Source organism: Tasmannia lanceolata, unplaced genomic scaffold (genome assembly GCF_043159265.1).
Source record: "Tasmannia lanceolata isolate RefF3 unplaced genomic scaffold, GAP_Taslan_0.1 ptg000044l, whole genome shotgun sequence".
Lineage (NCBI taxonomy): Eukaryota > Viridiplantae > Streptophyta > Magnoliopsida > Canellales > Winteraceae > Tasmannia > Tasmannia lanceolata.
The window spans coordinates 22,868,832-22,886,001 of record NW_027518721.1 but is presented as its reverse complement, the minus strand read 5'-3'; the positions used below and the strand labels follow the sequence as shown (position 1 = coordinate 22,886,001).

At 36.6% G+C, this 17,170-nt stretch overlaps 1 protein-coding gene and 1 non-coding gene across 5 annotated transcripts in view; one reads left to right on the top strand and one right to left on the bottom strand.

The window, feature by feature from the left end:
* The window catches only part of SOS1 (sodium proton exchanger, putative (NHX7) (SOS1)), a 61,436-nt gene extending 50,867 nt beyond the window's left edge, over positions 1–10,569 (bottom strand). For 2 of the 4 annotated variants that reach the window (XR_013240846.1, XM_077373939.1), the window contains exons 1-9: positions 10,304–10,569; positions 8,993–9,043; positions 8,736–8,827; positions 6,017–6,094; positions 5,786–5,943; positions 5,548–5,649; positions 5,351–5,468; positions 3,746–3,798; positions 3,611–3,676 (exon numbers count right to left, since the gene is read on the bottom strand). Coding sequence is in view for 1 of the 4 variants with exons in the window: in XM_077373939.1 (XP_077230054.1) it covers positions 3,611–3,676; positions 3,746–3,798; positions 5,351–5,468; positions 5,548–5,649; positions 5,786–5,943; positions 6,017–6,094; positions 8,736–8,827; positions 8,993–9,043; positions 10,304–10,499 (914 nt within the window). In the remaining 3 variants the exon portion in view is untranslated. Of the gene's footprint in view, positions 1–3,610; positions 3,677–3,745; positions 3,799–5,350; positions 5,469–5,547; positions 5,650–5,785; positions 5,944–6,016; positions 6,095–8,735; positions 8,838–8,992; positions 9,044–10,303 lie in introns of those variants that run through there. The other 2 variants (XR_013240847.1, XR_013240848.1) reach the window with 2 other exon arrangements.
* LOC143864076 (U6 spliceosomal RNA) lies at positions 8,365–8,466 on the top strand. Its single transcript, XR_013241079.1, has one exon. It is a non-coding gene; the product is annotated as a U6 spliceosomal RNA (small nuclear RNA).
* Positions 10,570–17,170: the final 6,601 nt, after the last annotated feature.

Below are 17,170 nucleotides of genomic sequence, written 5' to 3'. Positions count from 1 at the left end.
ACAAGGGCGTTTCTCTAAGACCTAGGATAACGCAAAGTATTACTGTTGGTGTTTCAAAAAGTGCTTCCACAACCTTGTTGCAATCAAGTTTCTTGTTTCGGTTTTGGTATCCATTTTAGTCGTGATCTTAGATATAAATTCCGTTCCGTTCCGGCCGGAAAGGACCGGAATTCCGGTTCCGGACCGGATTCCGGAACGGAATGGGCATATTTTCCATTCCGGCCGGAATTCCGGTCGAAATTCCGGTTTCCGGCGGAATTCCGGCCGGAACGGGCGGAATTCCTTGTTCCGGCCGGAAATGCGGAAAAATTCGAAAAAATTCGAAAAAAATTACAAAAATGCCATTAAGGCCGTTGGAGAGTGTATTTTACAGATTTGCCCTCGTTTTATGACCGTTTTATAGTTGTTGGGAGGGCATTTTTCGTCTTTTTCCAAAAAAATCGAAATAAAATATAAAAAAATCCAAAAAATTACAGAAATGCCATTATAGCTGTTGGGGACTGTTTTTTTACAGATTTGCTCTCGTTTTATGACCGTTTTATAGTTGTTGGGAGGGCATTTTTCGTCTTTTTCCAAAAAATTCGAAATAAAATATAAAAAAATCCAAAAAATTACATAAATTCATTTATGGTTATTGGGGAGTGTATTTTACACATTTGCCCTCATTTTGTGACCGTTTTATAGTTGTTAGGAGGGCATTTTTCGTCTTTTTCCAAAAAATTCGAAATAAAATAAATAAAAAATCTCAAAAATTACAGAAATGCCATTATAGCTGTTGGGGACTGTTTTTTACACTTCTACCCTCATTTTATGACCGTTTTATAGTTGTTGGGAGGGCATTTTGATTTAGATTTAGAGATGATATGAGATGTGGCTGGCAGCTGGCACTATGTATTTGGCTTTTGTTCTTCTATGTTCTACTTTTTTATGTCAGTAGTTGTATTAAACTTTGGTTTTTAAGTAATAAATATGTCTTTTAGTTCATTTAAGTGTTTCTTATATTTGTCTTACAATTTCTAATTTTTTAGAATTTTTTTCATATTTTTAACTATTTTTTTCGACCGGAACGCCGAACGAAACGGCCGGAATACCGGAACGTTCCGTTCCGGTAGCCAAAACGGAACGGCGACCGGAACGGAATTTATAACTATGGTCGTGATGGAAATGGAAAGATGTCGGTTTCAGACGGAAATTTTGGTGGAAATTCGGTAAAATTACAGAAACAAATGGACACATTTGCAAATGATAGAAATTTATGATGAAACTTTAGGAAGGACCTAGAATGAGCACAAACACACACTAAAAGCCATCACATTAGCAAAAGAAATGCCCATAATGGTTTAAAACATCAAAAGCCTAGTGACATGCGTGACAACACTCAAAAACCATCACATTAGCAAAAGAAACACCCATAATGGTTTAAAACATCAAAAGCCTAGTGACATGCGCTGTCACGCATGTCTGATAATTCAGTGCATACCACCTTTCACATGTAATTCATAAAAATATTTATACCACATACACGTAGTTTATATGTAATTGGCATAAATATAATTATGTAAGTTAACACATTGTTACAGTACCACTAATACACTTACGGTTTTAGTTTCTCTATGCATTTCGGTTCGGTATGTGTTTCAGGGGAGATGGAAACGAAAATATTTCAGTTGTTTCAAGTCAGTTTCAGTGGAAATATAATAACTATGGCTGCAACAGTCTTTTTTGTAGCTCGGTCTTGAGACAGAATTATTACTAGTGTCAAAAAGTATCTCTCCAATCCAACCTTTTGTGACTTGTTCCGTCCCAGAAATTGATGTAATGTTACAGGAACTATTTTTCCAACAAATAGATAACTCTAACCATGGTAGGATACATTCACAAGTTGGTTCTAGTTGAACTTCGACAAAAGCAAAGAATTTATCCACAATGAGAAAAGTGACAAGCATCTCACTGGTTTTAGCCGTTCAATGGAGTAGTCTTCATATGTTGGCCCTGCCTGTTTAGCTTAAGCGACTTAAGGGGATAAGCCACTCTCCATTCTCAAGATTATAAGGATTGCTTCCTTCAAGGAAATTTATATCAAAATTGAAAGAAACAGAACATGTCCTTCAAGTGTGTAGGAAAGAAAATTACTTTTTTTTTTAATGGTAGCAAGAATATATTAATAAAAAGAACAGGCGACATAGTTTGTCAACCCAAAGGATACAAGGAAAATACAAGAAAAGAAAATGAAAAAAAAAAATACAACTATAGGAACAGCTCAAGGAGGCATAGAGGATCCATCTATTCTATCCAAGATTTCATCAAAAAAGTGAGTGAACCTCCAAGGAGGGACCAAAGATCCCCTAAGTCACCGAATCGTGCTTCGGGAGTCCCCTTCCACAATCACCGTAACAAGACACTCCTTGTCCAACCGAAGAATACATTGATGAATAGCCCTGACCTCAGCTTCATTAGCATCTACGCTTCCAATTGGCCCTGAGAACGACCAAATAACTTCCTCTCTATGATCTCTAAGAAAACCTCCTATACCTCACGGCTAGGGGTGGCCAACCGGTTCGGTTCTCGGTTCTCGGTTCATTTTTTTTCGGTTCTCGGTTCTCGGTTCCATGAACCGTAAGAACCGAACCGAACCGTAGTACACAGTAGGACCGAACCGAACCGGACCGAAAATAATCGGTTCGGTCCGGTTCGGTTCTTCGGTTCTAATGGCTAATTATTAATTATTAATTATAATTTATAAAAACTTTTAATTAAAGTTATAATATAAGTTACTTTCTTATTATAAGAATAGTATTAACTATTACTTATTAATATTATAAGTAATTTATATTATTAAGTATATATATAATAGAATATAAAAATATTATATATATATTCAAAGTTCGGTTCTTCGGTTCCGGAACCGAACCGAGAACATTAGACCCGGAACCGAACCAAAATTTTTCGGTTCTTCATCAGTGGAACCGAACCGGACCAAAAATATTTTTTTACAGTTCGGTTCCGGTTCGGTTCTTCGGTTCCGGTTCGGTTCTTCGGTTCTGGCCACCCCTACTCACGGCCCTGGATTTCCTATACTAAAGGGGAGGCTGATAATGAGAAAATTAGGGATTTATTGAAATGAAATTGTACACTGGAAACATATGCCGGATTTTTAGATGGTGGGGTCTCCATTGAGGACATGAATTCTTTCTCTGCAATCTTATTGCTAAATTCTAATAAAATTTATTCTCCTCTTGAAAAGACAAAAAAAAAGTACAAAACAGCATGCCCAGTTATCTATCCTCTCCAAACTCACACCATACTCCTTTTCCTGAAAAATGAAGAACCGGATCTTTCATAGAAAAAAGTTTCCCAAATCAAGTGAACATTTAACAGAAACTTGTCCTATTGAGCAAGAACTGAAATTTCGGCTTTGGTTTCGGTTTCGGCCTCATCCGAAAACGAAATTTCGGTGGAAATTTCAGTGGCAAACTGGCAATTTCGGTTTCGGTTTTAAATTTCAGTCCCGGCCGAAATCCGAAATTTTGGTCAAAATTTCGGTATTTCGGCCGAAATTTAAAACCACTACTGAGCGACATCAGCAAAGGTAACAGAATGAAAAACATACCAGAAATGATGCAAGCTTTGTTGACTATCGCCCTTGAAAGCTGTTCTAGCAACTGCTGCATAAAACCTGCTGGCACAGTATTATGTGAGATCCAATATGAGTGCAAATGATTCCGCAAAAATAGTTTTAACGTACATCCCAAGAGTCATTACTGCCAGGACACCGGAAAGCTCAGCCACATCTTGAGCCTAGCACAAAGAGATGGTTTTTTTTTAGAAAAGAATAAAAAATAATTTAAAAAAAACTATCTTTTGCAGCAATCTTAAATTAATAATGGGATCTTGGTACATTAAAATTTAAAAACATAAATAAAAACGACACAATACAAATAAGCAAAAGAAACTAAATAAGCGATCTTTCCTGGGGCTTCCTTTTAAATGGGAAAAATATTGGTATCCAGGGATTAGTAGTCCACCTCCTTTTGCATCGGAAGACATCAAGGGACCTCTTTGTGTTTTATGTGGGTCCCCTTGTTTTGCAACAATGGGGAAGAGCGGACAAGCACTCCATGAAGTACCAAACTAGCCACTTTTTCCTTTGTTGGCATAGGAAAAAAATGTAATACAATCCTATGGAGCACCATTCTGACTTCTAAGCTGCACCACACCTTTAGAGCCTTAGAGGTCTATATTATCACATAAAGAAAACAGGTTTGGGAAAACATATTATCAAATTATACCATTCTGACTTGTCAACTATACGATGACTCATTCTATGCACAAGCATTTCTGCCAGTTTCATTGAAGAATGTAAAAATAAGTTGTAGCCAAGGTTTTAAATTTCGGTTTCAGGCTATGATTTGGCTGACACTTCGAATTTATTGCCGACTCGCGTGTCCTGCCGTGTCCGATTTGGACACTTTTACTTGTATTGCTGGAAGTGTTAGACTTAATGTGGGTCTGTGGACATGTTTTTGTATCTCGTCAAGTGTGACATTCTGTTTTTTTTTAATTATTGAATATTGTGTTTGCCTCATTTAGACAACTCGTATCCATGTCGAAACTGGACACACAAATCCTCATCCACAAATCATGATTACATAAACTTTTTATTTTAGCCGTGTCCCCGTTTCTAAAGTTTGGAGGTCTGCCGTGTCCGACACTCTGTGTCCGTGTCGACACATGACACTCGTGTCCGTGTCGACACATGACACTCGTGTCCGTGTCCACATATTATAGGTTTCAGGGTAATTTCGGTCCTCACCGAAACCGAAATTTTAGCCGCAGTAAAGGCGCTCGAAATGTCATTTTTTTGGGGGGCCGAAATTAATTTCGGCTGAAATTTTGTAAAGGAATAAAAAAATTACCCGAAATTTGGTCAATTTTGGCAATTTCGGTTTCGGCCGAAATTTAAAACCTTTGTTGTAACAACTAACAGGTATAAAATATTTCAGCGGAAGATCATAGTGCGACTGGAGGCAGGAGGCATATAGAAATTATGCCGGGCAGCTGAAATATATCATTATCTATACATAAATTCTGAGAGATATTTGAAGAGACTTTCATAAAACAACGATAAAGTAAACTTTTGAAATTCAAACAAACAAGCCAACTACACGATACAAACTCACATCAAACATTCCTTATCTAGCTCATGTTCTAATATTTTAAGGCTTATATAATCATTAAAAAATATAGAGAGAGAGCATGGACTAAGGCCTGTAAGTAAGAAAATTTCAATCATTTAGACATAACAATCAGCCATATCAAATGCAATATCACAGTTTTGGGGGGCTCTTACTGTAAAATAAGCAATGTAGCTCACAGCAAGTGTCAATGCAATCTCTATTACGGTGTCATTGAAAATAAACCCCAGCCACAAAACAGATCCTATTCCGAAAGCAAGACCAACAGCCACACTGGAGCAAGGAAAGAATCTTATAAGCAAGATCATATTCTCGCCACCTACATTTGATCCAAAATTGAAATGGTACATACGCTCCGAGTGAAACTTGTGTTAGAAATTTGATAATGGCTCCTGCACTAAAGCTCCGTCCAAGGACCATCTGATAGAATAGCTGGTATACCACAATAGCTGTCCTGGAAATATAAGGAAAATTCTTTAAAAGAAGGCTAATGTGTCAAGGATGATGTTAATATCTTAGGCTTTAATGATCCAAAAAGTCTAATATACGCATCAGGGATTCTCCTGATAAGAAAATAGTAGAAAACATACCCATCATTCATCAAGGATTCTCCTTCAATTATTGTACTCAACTTTTTGCTTGCTCCGAGCTCTTTCAACAAAGCCACAATAGCCACAGGGTCAGTAGCACTCAGAAGCCCTCCAAGTAACAATGATGTCTTCCAGCTCCAGTTATATGGGAAAAATAACTGTTGCATATTTATTGCAGGATTATTACAGAAACACGGTAGCCTCCGTCTAAACAATATGTTCAAAACATACCTTTAATGCAGTTCCAAGACAAAAGGTCGATATTAGAACACCAGGACCTGCAAGTAGCAGCATCTGTACCATGCACCTCTGCGCAAATAAAACAAATGAGTCTATATGTAATGAGAAGCAAAATTAAATCAAACATCATGTGTACTATAAGTTTCTTTCCTAATATGCTAATGGGTAACAATTTTAATATAGAGGTTATGACTTATGAGGCATAAAATACAAGAAACCTATAATGCGGAGCCTCCAAGATGAAATGATTTGACATAGAAAAAAAAAAACTTGATTAGCCAGCTCATTGGCCTTAAATTTCCCTTTTTACGAACATGAGAATAAAAAACGAATAATAAATAAATGAAAAAAGGGTAAAAAGATTTTAAAAATGAAAAATGGCAAAAAACCCTTTTGTAATAAATACCAAACACTTCATCATATATTGTGACCTAGAACCGTGTAAAGATTATAAGTGTGTTGTCATTAGTTAGTTTGTAGGAATATATTCATCATTTTCCATAATTGCTAGATCATACAATTGGGGCATCAAAATAGAAGAAGTCTTCAGTGGCAGGCTAAAAAATACAATGGAGAATGAGCTGAACAGATAACAGATGACTCTTTGGATGGTCACTGAGAATTGACCAACAAAGTGAATTGGAAAGGCAATATCAGCCTGAAAATCATAAAATACACCAGATAGTTCAACATTTAAGGTCTAACAAGGTGTTTACTATCTTGTCATCTTTGATATTGGCCTGGGCAAGGGGATCTACAACATACTTCAACTAGCTAAGAATATCTCCAAGAAGCAAGTCATCTCCAACCCAATGCAATATATGTTAGATATAAAAGTTCTTTCATGCAAAATTAACCCTGAGGCGCAGTTATTGATTTCGTTTCGTTTCGTTTCGTTTCGTTTCGGCAGAAATGTTCTGTTTCATCCGGAAAACCAAAACAGAAAGCCCCTATGTTCCGTTTCGTCCAGCGTTTCGATTGGTTTCGATCCGTTTTGGATGAAACAGTTTTTTTTTTCTCCTGTCTTCTCCTAGCCTCTCCTTAGTTGTCTTGTCTTCTTCTTACCCCTTCATCCATTTACTTAAGATTTATATGTAAATAGTGGAACACCCCTCATTTGGATTTATTAAAAATAGTTTTAAGACCTGTTTCTAAATGGATAAAAAGTCAACTTATCTAGTTCTAGTACAAAATTTCGACATTTTTCGGTCATTTCGGCCCGGGTCAAAATCTTAACTTCCAAACGATGGGGTATTTTTTTGGTTTTAAAAATTCATAAATTCTATCATGTCCAAACATGATTATTAAATTCCAAAAGTCCGGATAAAAAATTCTAATAACTTGGTCTCTAAAAGTTTTTTATGTAAATGTTGGATCTTTGCATGTTATGATGGATTGGGTTGCAGATGATGGCCCTGTTGTTCCAATTTTTAGTTTTTTTTTATTTTTCGAATTTTTTTAAATTTTTAACTGTTAAAAAAATTCCCATGGTCATAACATCTTTTCAGAAACACCAAAATGGCCAAAACCCTGAAACATTTCGTTCCACCGACCAAAACGAAAAGGCGAATGAAACGAAATCGATAAATAAGCCCTGAAAACAAGTTGTAAGATCTCCAATACAAACACTACATCTAGTAATAAGAATGCCATCCACATGCACCAATGATAAGATAGATCTGGCTATAGTAAGTTGAAAAAGTGATAACGTGGACTTAAAGGAACCCAGCTACAACGACAAGACAAGTGAACTTGTAACATGATTGAAATGCCTATTTCCGTTCATACTAAACTTTCCTCATCTGAAAAACCAAGAAGTGTCAAAGTGGAAACCCAAGGACAGGACAGGTGACACTTAAATGCACTTTTAGCAGCCATATGATAGATATGCCAATGACAAGCTACGCAATGACTAGTCAGGTTTCGAACAACTTACAACCAAGTCACTCAGATGCTAAGACACAAATACTGGTATGGTACCGACATGAACTTAAGGAGTTTAATATCAAGACTCGTGTACTGTGTACATATGCATGCCATATATTTATCATAAATACTACACATATTTAAATATTATAAAAAACATAATAATTTTCTAGTAAAGAGATGTATAACTTACCGTTACAACTGAAAAACTGTATTACATCTTTTCATGTATAATATAATTTCAAAAAATAATTACTCAAAAACACATCCTCATACGAGCAAGGTGTCCAGGTGCCTACATGTCGCATTGAAACGAATAACTTCCAAGAAGACTACTGTTTATGAGTTTCAGAACTCACCCATTGCACTTGATAGGCAACAGTTTAGCCGAGTTCAAAACTTTAAGTTTGGTTGTCTCTTTGGAGACATTCGATAAAATTGGAACAGTACAAAGAAGATTAGCATGCCCCTGCGCAAGGATGACACGCACAAATCGAGAAATGGTCCAAATTTTTCAATTTTCAAAAAAAAAAAAAACCTTTAAGTTTGGTTTAACATTATCTAAGAACAATATCATCAATACATAAATTAAACTATTGCAATAAATAAAAAGAGCATGCTTAAGTTTAAACTTAACCCTCTCAGTAAATATGATATCATATGCACAAAAACAAAATAAGATAAATTGAAACAGTTCCCTAATATCTCAGCCTAGATACTGTCTTAATTTACAATATGTTGAGGTTTCTCAAATTAAATTTTAAGGCAAATAAAGAAAACAAACCTTTATTTGGTGCACTTCCATCGCAAAGGAGCTCTCGAAAAGAAGAGCAGGAAGAAAAACAGATAATAGAAGATTGGGGTTAATATTTGCCCCTGCACAACGCTATCAGACCATTTAAGATGACAAGTAAATGATTATGGGACAATAGTCTCAGAGAATCCAGATTATCTACATACTAGTCACATAACAGCTAAGACTCTACTACTTGCAATAGAAACCTATATCTGTGGAAAAAAAAGACAAGAATTTGAACTTACAAAGACGAATGCCTGCCCCCAATTTTCCCAATCCATGACTAGTACCATATTCTGCAAATCAAAGAATCAACCGTTAAAGTTTTATCATCTTTCGCTAGCTCGCATCTTGAGTGACATAATAACGAAGGGAAATATCAACAGTTCAACACTACTATGAATCATCTTGGTCTCAGTCGCTGAATAACCATCTCAATTGTGAGTTTGATTGTTCATTGTTCTTCAGAGAAGATGTTATATTCAAGAGCTTATGAAATTGCCAACTTACTCCCAAATCAACTCTATTGCGTTCCAAACTTATTTCTAACATTCGAACTATGAAACTCAACAATAGAATTAGGATTATATAAATCTGAAAGGTAACTTTTAATCTTCTCCGTTGATTGTAAACCCAAAAAGGTACTATTTTCATTAAAAATCAACTTTTGACCCTTGGATCAGTTTCTCTTTCTAGGCTATCTCTTACACGAAATTTAAACTCAAAGTTCAGTCTCACATTTCTCTCAAGGGTTTTTGCTCAAAAATTCTCAGCCCATATAAAGGCTTTGAAATCTCAATAGCAAGACACATCAACTTTGCCCTACAGCCCCCCAGCTTGATGCCAAGAAACAATATAATCCTCTTACAGGAGCTTAGAGACTGCCAAGAAACAATAAAATCCTCTTAGACGAGCTTAGACTTCATATTTTTAAGACTTGGCTCCAATTCTAGGTGTTGATTTGGATGGGTTGCTAAGCAGAAACTTCATGCTCAAAACAAACTTCAATTACAGGGAACTTTCAATCATGGTTTTAAATTTCCACCGAAATGTTCCCGTTTCCATCCCCACTGAAACCAAAACCGAAATGACTGAACTGAAATGCATAAACCAAAATTCATAAGTGAAATTTGGCAGGTACTAAATTGTTTTGACATGAGTGACAGTTGCATGTAATTAGGCGTTTGATGTTTTTAAACCATCATGGATAGTTGTCTCGCTCATATGAGATTTCATATAGTGTAAGCCCTTATAGTACCTTATTTTTCAAAAAGTACTGTACAGACCACATCATAGGATGATCCAAACCGTCTATGTGATCGAACACAAAGTAAATAGTTCGTGCCCCAAAAATCATTTCCATAGGATGATCCTAACCCTCCGATCTAGTATGCAGCTCCTCATAGAATCATTTACAGCATATAAAATCTCTCCTTATATAATGATTTCTAAGTGCGTATTTCTGCCTTTCCTAAAGTTTCATCTTTAAATTCTATCATTTGCACATGTTTTCATACGTTTATTGAGAAATCTGAAATAAAAAAAAGGGTACTGACCGAGAGATCCTAGGGCAATGCCAAGAACGAGAAGAGCAACAGTGTAAGGGACTCTAGAACCACGAAGAAGATGCCTAGAAGCGATTCCTAATACCAAAGAGACTCCAACAAAAATTACAGCATCATCTGGACTAGAAGAATTCTCTTCTTCTTTAGTAGCACTAAAAGGGATTGGCCCTTCTGAAACGGCTGTCATTTTGTTACGCCCTAGAAAAATCTCAGAGACTGAGATGGAATATAGAGGGAAATAAATAGAGAGAGGAGATCCAGAATAATCGGTTTTGACTGAGCAACGGGTGATGTCTAGGATGTTGAAAGATATTTATATGGGGTGCGAATCATCCTACAGGGGGAGCGAATTTATTACATCCCTATATAAAGTCTACGATGTTTTTTTAAGATTGAATAATGGTTAGGTTTTTTCGGCGTAAAGTTAAAAAGCAATTTGATATCCCTCAACTTGCAAAACAAGGTTGGATCATATATTGTTAACCTACCGACCGACAACTTTGTTGAAACATGCCCAATTAGGCACAAAGAAATAGAAAGAAATAAAGCATAAGCATCAGACGCACACGAGCAAGAACATGATCTTACACTAACATTCTCACCCCCTCCTGTCTATTTTTTATGCATCTATTAGAGGGATTAAGGTTTAAGCACCCAAGGGATCTAGTTTGGAATACCAAGTTTGTTGTCTCCAGCCCCTAGAGATGTACTAGGGTTAACGACTGGTTAATGTACTCTAGCCCATGTAGGCCTACTACACCGGCCTATTATCGTATTGGGCTTATATTAGAACATATATGGATTATATCATATACCCAATAGCATCTCAACCCATCTCTCTTGTTTCCATTTCCTTGGAAATGACTTCATTTTCAGGAAGAGACAAAAACAAGCTGCGTGATGGGGTGGAAATGCGTCTCATAGGACTAATTTTTTATGGGGCAACTTGCATAGGTTTCACATGGCTTTACCTTATTGTTTTTTCTTAAAATGCCAAAGCTACCACTCCCATGCCACATGGCGTGAAGGGATTTGTTCGTTTCACTGTCAGTTAGGCAGCCGGTTTCATTTTTCCCTCAACAACACATAAGCAGATTCATTTTTCCCTCTCAGTTAGGCTAAAGTATGACTGATATAACTCACTGAGAGAGAAAACAAGCCAAAACATGTGGTTGACTGTCATAATATCTTATAAGAAAAGCACCATTTTCTTCTTAACTATATGAAGTTGATCGGGTCCATGAATATTGTTGGCCTTAACAAGTCCGGGTAGTATACTTCCCGTGATCCCACCTTCATCAGATGAATCTAACCTTGGATCAACATTTATGAAAAAGACATCCTAAAGGGGAGCTGATATTTCCGCTTCACTTTTAGACTAATCCACTCCAACTCAGAGTGGATTGGTCTGAAAGTAGAGTGGAAATATCCAAAAGCATAGGGGAGTTGATATTTCCGTTCCCCTTTTAGACCAATCCACTCCAAGTGCCAAGTATGCATTGGATCACGACCGTTTTCATTAATCAACACAATTATGTTAACTATTATAAAGAGAATCCTAGGCTATTGTCTCTATCGTGACCCTAAAAAAAGTAGTATTAACCATCTACAAAGTAGGGCTGCAACTCGGGTCGGGCGGTTCGGGTTTTGGAGAACCCAACCCTACCCGAGAAATATCTCGGGTCGGGTCGGGTCGGGTTTTTTTTTCGAAAAACCCACGATTCCCAAACCCGGCCCTACCCATGATAAATCTCGGGTCGGGTTTTTTCACGTTGACGCAAATTTTTAAGGAATATTCTTGTTTGGCAAGGCAACTCAACTCATAGAAGCAGAAATTACACTCACATTACACTTGAATCAAACAATGATGTAATTACACTCACATCACACTTGAATCAAACAATGCTGTAATCAAACAATGTTGTAATTACAATCAAACAATGCTGAATCAAAACACTTGAATCAACTCAACTCATAGAAGCAGAAATTACACTCACATACAGTAACAATGGGTGCGTGGGTTCACTTTTAACTTTGGGATAATTACATTTACACCCCCTCTAGTTTCTGACACATCCACTTCCACCCCTATAGTTTAAAACGTGACAAATACACCCCTGTAGTTTCAATTTGTTTAATGTTTGCCCCCTCAGCTGAAGGTTCGTCCATAGATTGAAGGGTTAGGATGATCCGAGGGAGCTGATTTTTTGGGCACACCATATCTATGTCAGGACCCATCAAATGAACGCTTTGGATCATCCAAGTAATGTGGGCCCCTACCCGAATCCACACTACCAAAAAATCATCCAAATAATGTGGGCCCACATTGTTTGGATGATCCAAAGCGTTCATTTGATGGGTCCTGACATAGTTAGGGTGTGCCAAAAAAATCATCTCCATCGGATCATCCTAACCCTTCAATCTATGGACGAACCTTCAGCTGAGGGGGCCTACCTTAAATAAATTGAAACTACAAGGGTGTATTTGTCACGTTTTAAACTATAGGGGTGGAAGTGGATGTGTCAGAAACTAGAAGGGGTGTAAATGTAATTATCCTTTTAACTTTTAACTAACAATAGAAAAAAATGTACATACTATAACTTATGTAACTCGGGTCGGGTCGGGTCGGGCTCCTTCAAACCCGGCTCGACCCGAGATTCATGCGGGCTTTTGAATGCTAAACCCGGCTCGACCCGAAACCCATGAAACCTGAACCCGACCCAGGCTATTTTCGGGTCGGGTCGATGCGGGTCGGGTTTTACCCGGCTCGAGTTGCAGCCCTACTACAAAGCCATAATTACCATTTTTTAATAGAATGAGAGCTGACCCTTAATGTCTGAATTAATCCAACTTGTAAACAACAATTAAACTATATCTTTATGTGAAACATGGACAGGCTGAGTAACAGAGAGTGGAACCGAACAAATCCCTACATGCCACATGGCACAAGAAGGGTAGTCTTGCCAAAACAAAAAACCAGGAGCTAAATTTTATACATGTGTGTGACAAGGGTATTTGTTAGGTTCCATTCTCGGTTCCAACTGGGTTACCATATCAAAACTGGAGGAATGCTTCAATCGACCTTACTAAGCTACCAAAATATCCTTTTTAATGCTGAATATTTTATTAAAGAAGAAAAACAAAAACTTTGAATTTTTTTTGAATGGTGAATATTTTTTTAAATCTACGTTTTTTTTTTTTTTTTTTACTATGGGTTTCAATAGAACTTTAAAACTTCGGTTTTTTATTTTTATTTTTGGAAAAATGATTAGAAAAATGTACTTTCTAACTAAAATTGTCAGAAAAGAGGGGTGATTTCTAAATTCTCAAAGAAGATTTGAGGGAGAAAACTTAGCCAATTTTTGGGTCCACAATACCCTTACATACCTCACGAAGTTAACCCATCCAATCATTCCTTTTTCACATTTTCCAAAGGCACCTTCTCACCTTATTTCATTATTACCACCCAACAAACCTTCTTCTTCAACCTATTCTCTTCTCAAACAAATGAAAAAGCTTCCATTAAACCACTTCTCACAGTCCATAAGAACTTTCCATTATTCCATTTTAGCTTATTCAATCTCTTCTCTTCTCAAACCAATAGTATAAAAACCTTGTGACCTTGGCAAAGTTATCTTCTCAAAGGATTGTAAAACCCTCAAAGCCATAGTTTAAAAACATGTTCTTCAATCTCTTCTCTTCTCAAAGCCAAACCTTGTATTTAGAAACCTAGGTTCTTGTGATCTATCTATGATTCCATTTCGCATCAAATTTAAGGTATTATCTCCCTCTTAACTTTGTTTTTTTTAAATAGAGGTTTAGAGTGATAAATAGTGGTTCTTATAGTCAAAATAGTGGTTCGGAGTGCTAATTAGTGTTAAATAGTGGTCTGTACTGTTAAAACAGTGATTCGGAGTGGCAAACAGTGGCTCTAATTAACTAAATAGTGTTTCTTAGTGTTCAAATAGTGGATTGGAGTGGTATGTAGTGGTTCTTAGTGTTTAAATAGTGGTTTGGAGTGAAAAATACTGGTTCTTAGTGTTTAAATAGTGGTCGGGGGGCCTAAATAGTGGTTCTTTAGATTTGAACTACTTGCTAATAGTGTTAAATAGTGGTTCTTAGTGTTAAAATATTAGTTTAGAGTGTTAAATAGCGGTTCATATGGGTAAATAGTGGTTCTTAGTGATAAATAGTGGTTCATAGGGGTAAATAGTGGTTCTTAGTTATAAGTAGTGGTTCTGAAGTTTTAAAATAGTGGTCCGTAGTGTTAAATAGTGGTTTTATTTAACTAAATAGTCGTTCTTAGTGTTTAAATAGTGGTTCAGAGGTATTTAATGGTTCTTAGTGCTTAAATAGTGTTCAGATTGGTATTCAGTGGTTCTTAGTATTTAAATAGTGGTTCGGAGTGGTATTTGTGGTTCTTAGTGTTTAGATAGTGGTTAGGAGTGCTCAATAGTTCTTCTTAGTGTTAAATAGTGGTTGGAATTGTTAGATAGTGGTTGTAATTAATTAATAGTGATTTTAAGTGTTAAAATAGTTGTTTCCAGTGCTAAATAGTGGTTCTCAGTGTTTTTAGTGTGAAAATAATGCTTTAGATTGTTAAATAGTGGTTCTAAGTAACTAAATACTGCTTGTTACTGTTAAAATAGTGATTCTTTCGTTCCTATCATATCCTTACAGGGTTTGTGAATATGGTAGAGCGAAGAGCTTCCTTTATCCTCCATGTTGATGGATGCTTGAAGGATGCAGTATCCTTCGAATACATTTGCGGGAAAAGGATGCCTCTAATAGTGAATTAAAAAATTAAATTCTTGGAATTGGAGACCCTAATTCACAACAAAATTGGGACTGTAGGAGCTGAAGTTGTATTTTACAACCTGTTGTAAAAAGAAGTAAACAGGTCGACTTGAGGGTCGACTTTTCCAGTGCATTTTACAACCTGTTGACGTAAGAAGTAAATAGGTCGACTTCTTCAGTGCAATTTAAATCTGATGGCATAAGAAGTAAGTGGGTCGACTTGAAGGTCAACTTCTTCAGTGCATTTTACAACCTGTCGACATAAGAAGTAAGTAGGTCGACTTCTTTGGAAAAAAAAATATCCCAGCTCGGTATGTCTCACTTAATTTCATATAATTCAAACGGACAAAGATGAAAGGGAGACATATATGCCACAAATGGATCCCACAAATAGGTCCCACACATTTAAATTAACAAACTTTAGAGATCGCCTTTCATTTGGATTGTTTATACATCTTCAAATCACCACCTCTAACACCATCACCACACCAACTACTCCCTATACTCTCCTTTCGTTTACAACCACAATTATCTGATGAACTTGTCACGACAAACACGGAATTTGCCCAAAATGAACATACAAACACTAAAATTGATGAACATGTTTACATTTTTTCCTGTTGAACATGTCAACCACATTACATCAAGGTAAGAGATAAACGATCGATACTTTAAAAGAACTTCCCACAAGAATTAAGCTAACTAAATACATTACATAACACATTCAAATTTTCTCATCCCTAAGGTTCAACGACTGGATGCACTCATGAAACTTCGAAGGGCAACATCTAGATGTAATATATTTTGCGTGCAGAAAAACACAATATCATAAAAGCATAAACACTACAATTCTAAATTTTTTTTTATTGGTAAACTCTAAATTGATGGAATCAAATTGACGGAATAACAATGCTTTTAGCCAACCATTATGTCGGGAGATGCTACAAGGTCCGTAGAAGTAATCTACAAAAAAACCATTGTAAAATACTCAAATATGTCAAATTATGGACGGCAAGATTCAATAACAGAGTATCAAACACAAAAATTAAAAAAACCAATCAACTGGAAAGGTAGATGGAATCCAATCCAATGAATCCAATCCACTGGTAAGGTAGATGGAATCCAATTTAATGAATCCAATCCACCGATAAGGTAGATAGAATGCAATCTAATGATTCCAATCCACTGGTAAGGTAGATGGAATCCAACTATTGAACCACTATTACAACTATAGAGGCCGTTGAACCACCATTGAACCACTATAGAGGGAATTGAAACACTATTGAACCACTATTACAACACTAGAGGGCATTAAAGAACTATTGAACCAGTACTGAACCTATATTACTACTATAGAGGCCATTGAACCACCATTGAACCACTATATTAAACAACTATTGAACCATTACTCAACCTTACAACTACTATAGAGGCCATTGAACCACTACTGAACCACCATTGAACCAACATTCATTGAACATCCATTGAACCACCATTGAACCACTATAGAGGCCATTGAACAACTATTGAAACACTACTCAACCAATATTACAACTACTATAGAGGCCATTGAACCACCATAGAACCCATTGAACAACTATTGAACCACTACTCAACCTTACAACTACTATAGAGGCCATTGAACCACTACAGATGCCATTGAACAACTATTGAACTACTATTCAACCTCTATGGGTTCAGAACCAATATAGAGGCAATTGAACCACTACTGAACCACCATTGAACAACTATTGAACCATTATTACAACTACAGAGGGCATTCAACAACTACTGAACCACTATTGAAACACTATTACATCTATAGAGGCCATTGAACCACCATTGAACCATCTTAGGGCATCTATAGTGGTTCTGAACCCATAAAATCCATCAATAAAGGTCTCCTTCAAGCACAAAAATCCTTCCACCCATGAAACCCTAATAGAAGAAACCCTACATATCCCTACATATGTTTAAAATCGAATTAGGGTTTTTGTTCTTACAGTTGAAGATGGAGTAGGGCGCTGGTGACTGTAGGTTTCACTTTGCCGCCAGTAGGGT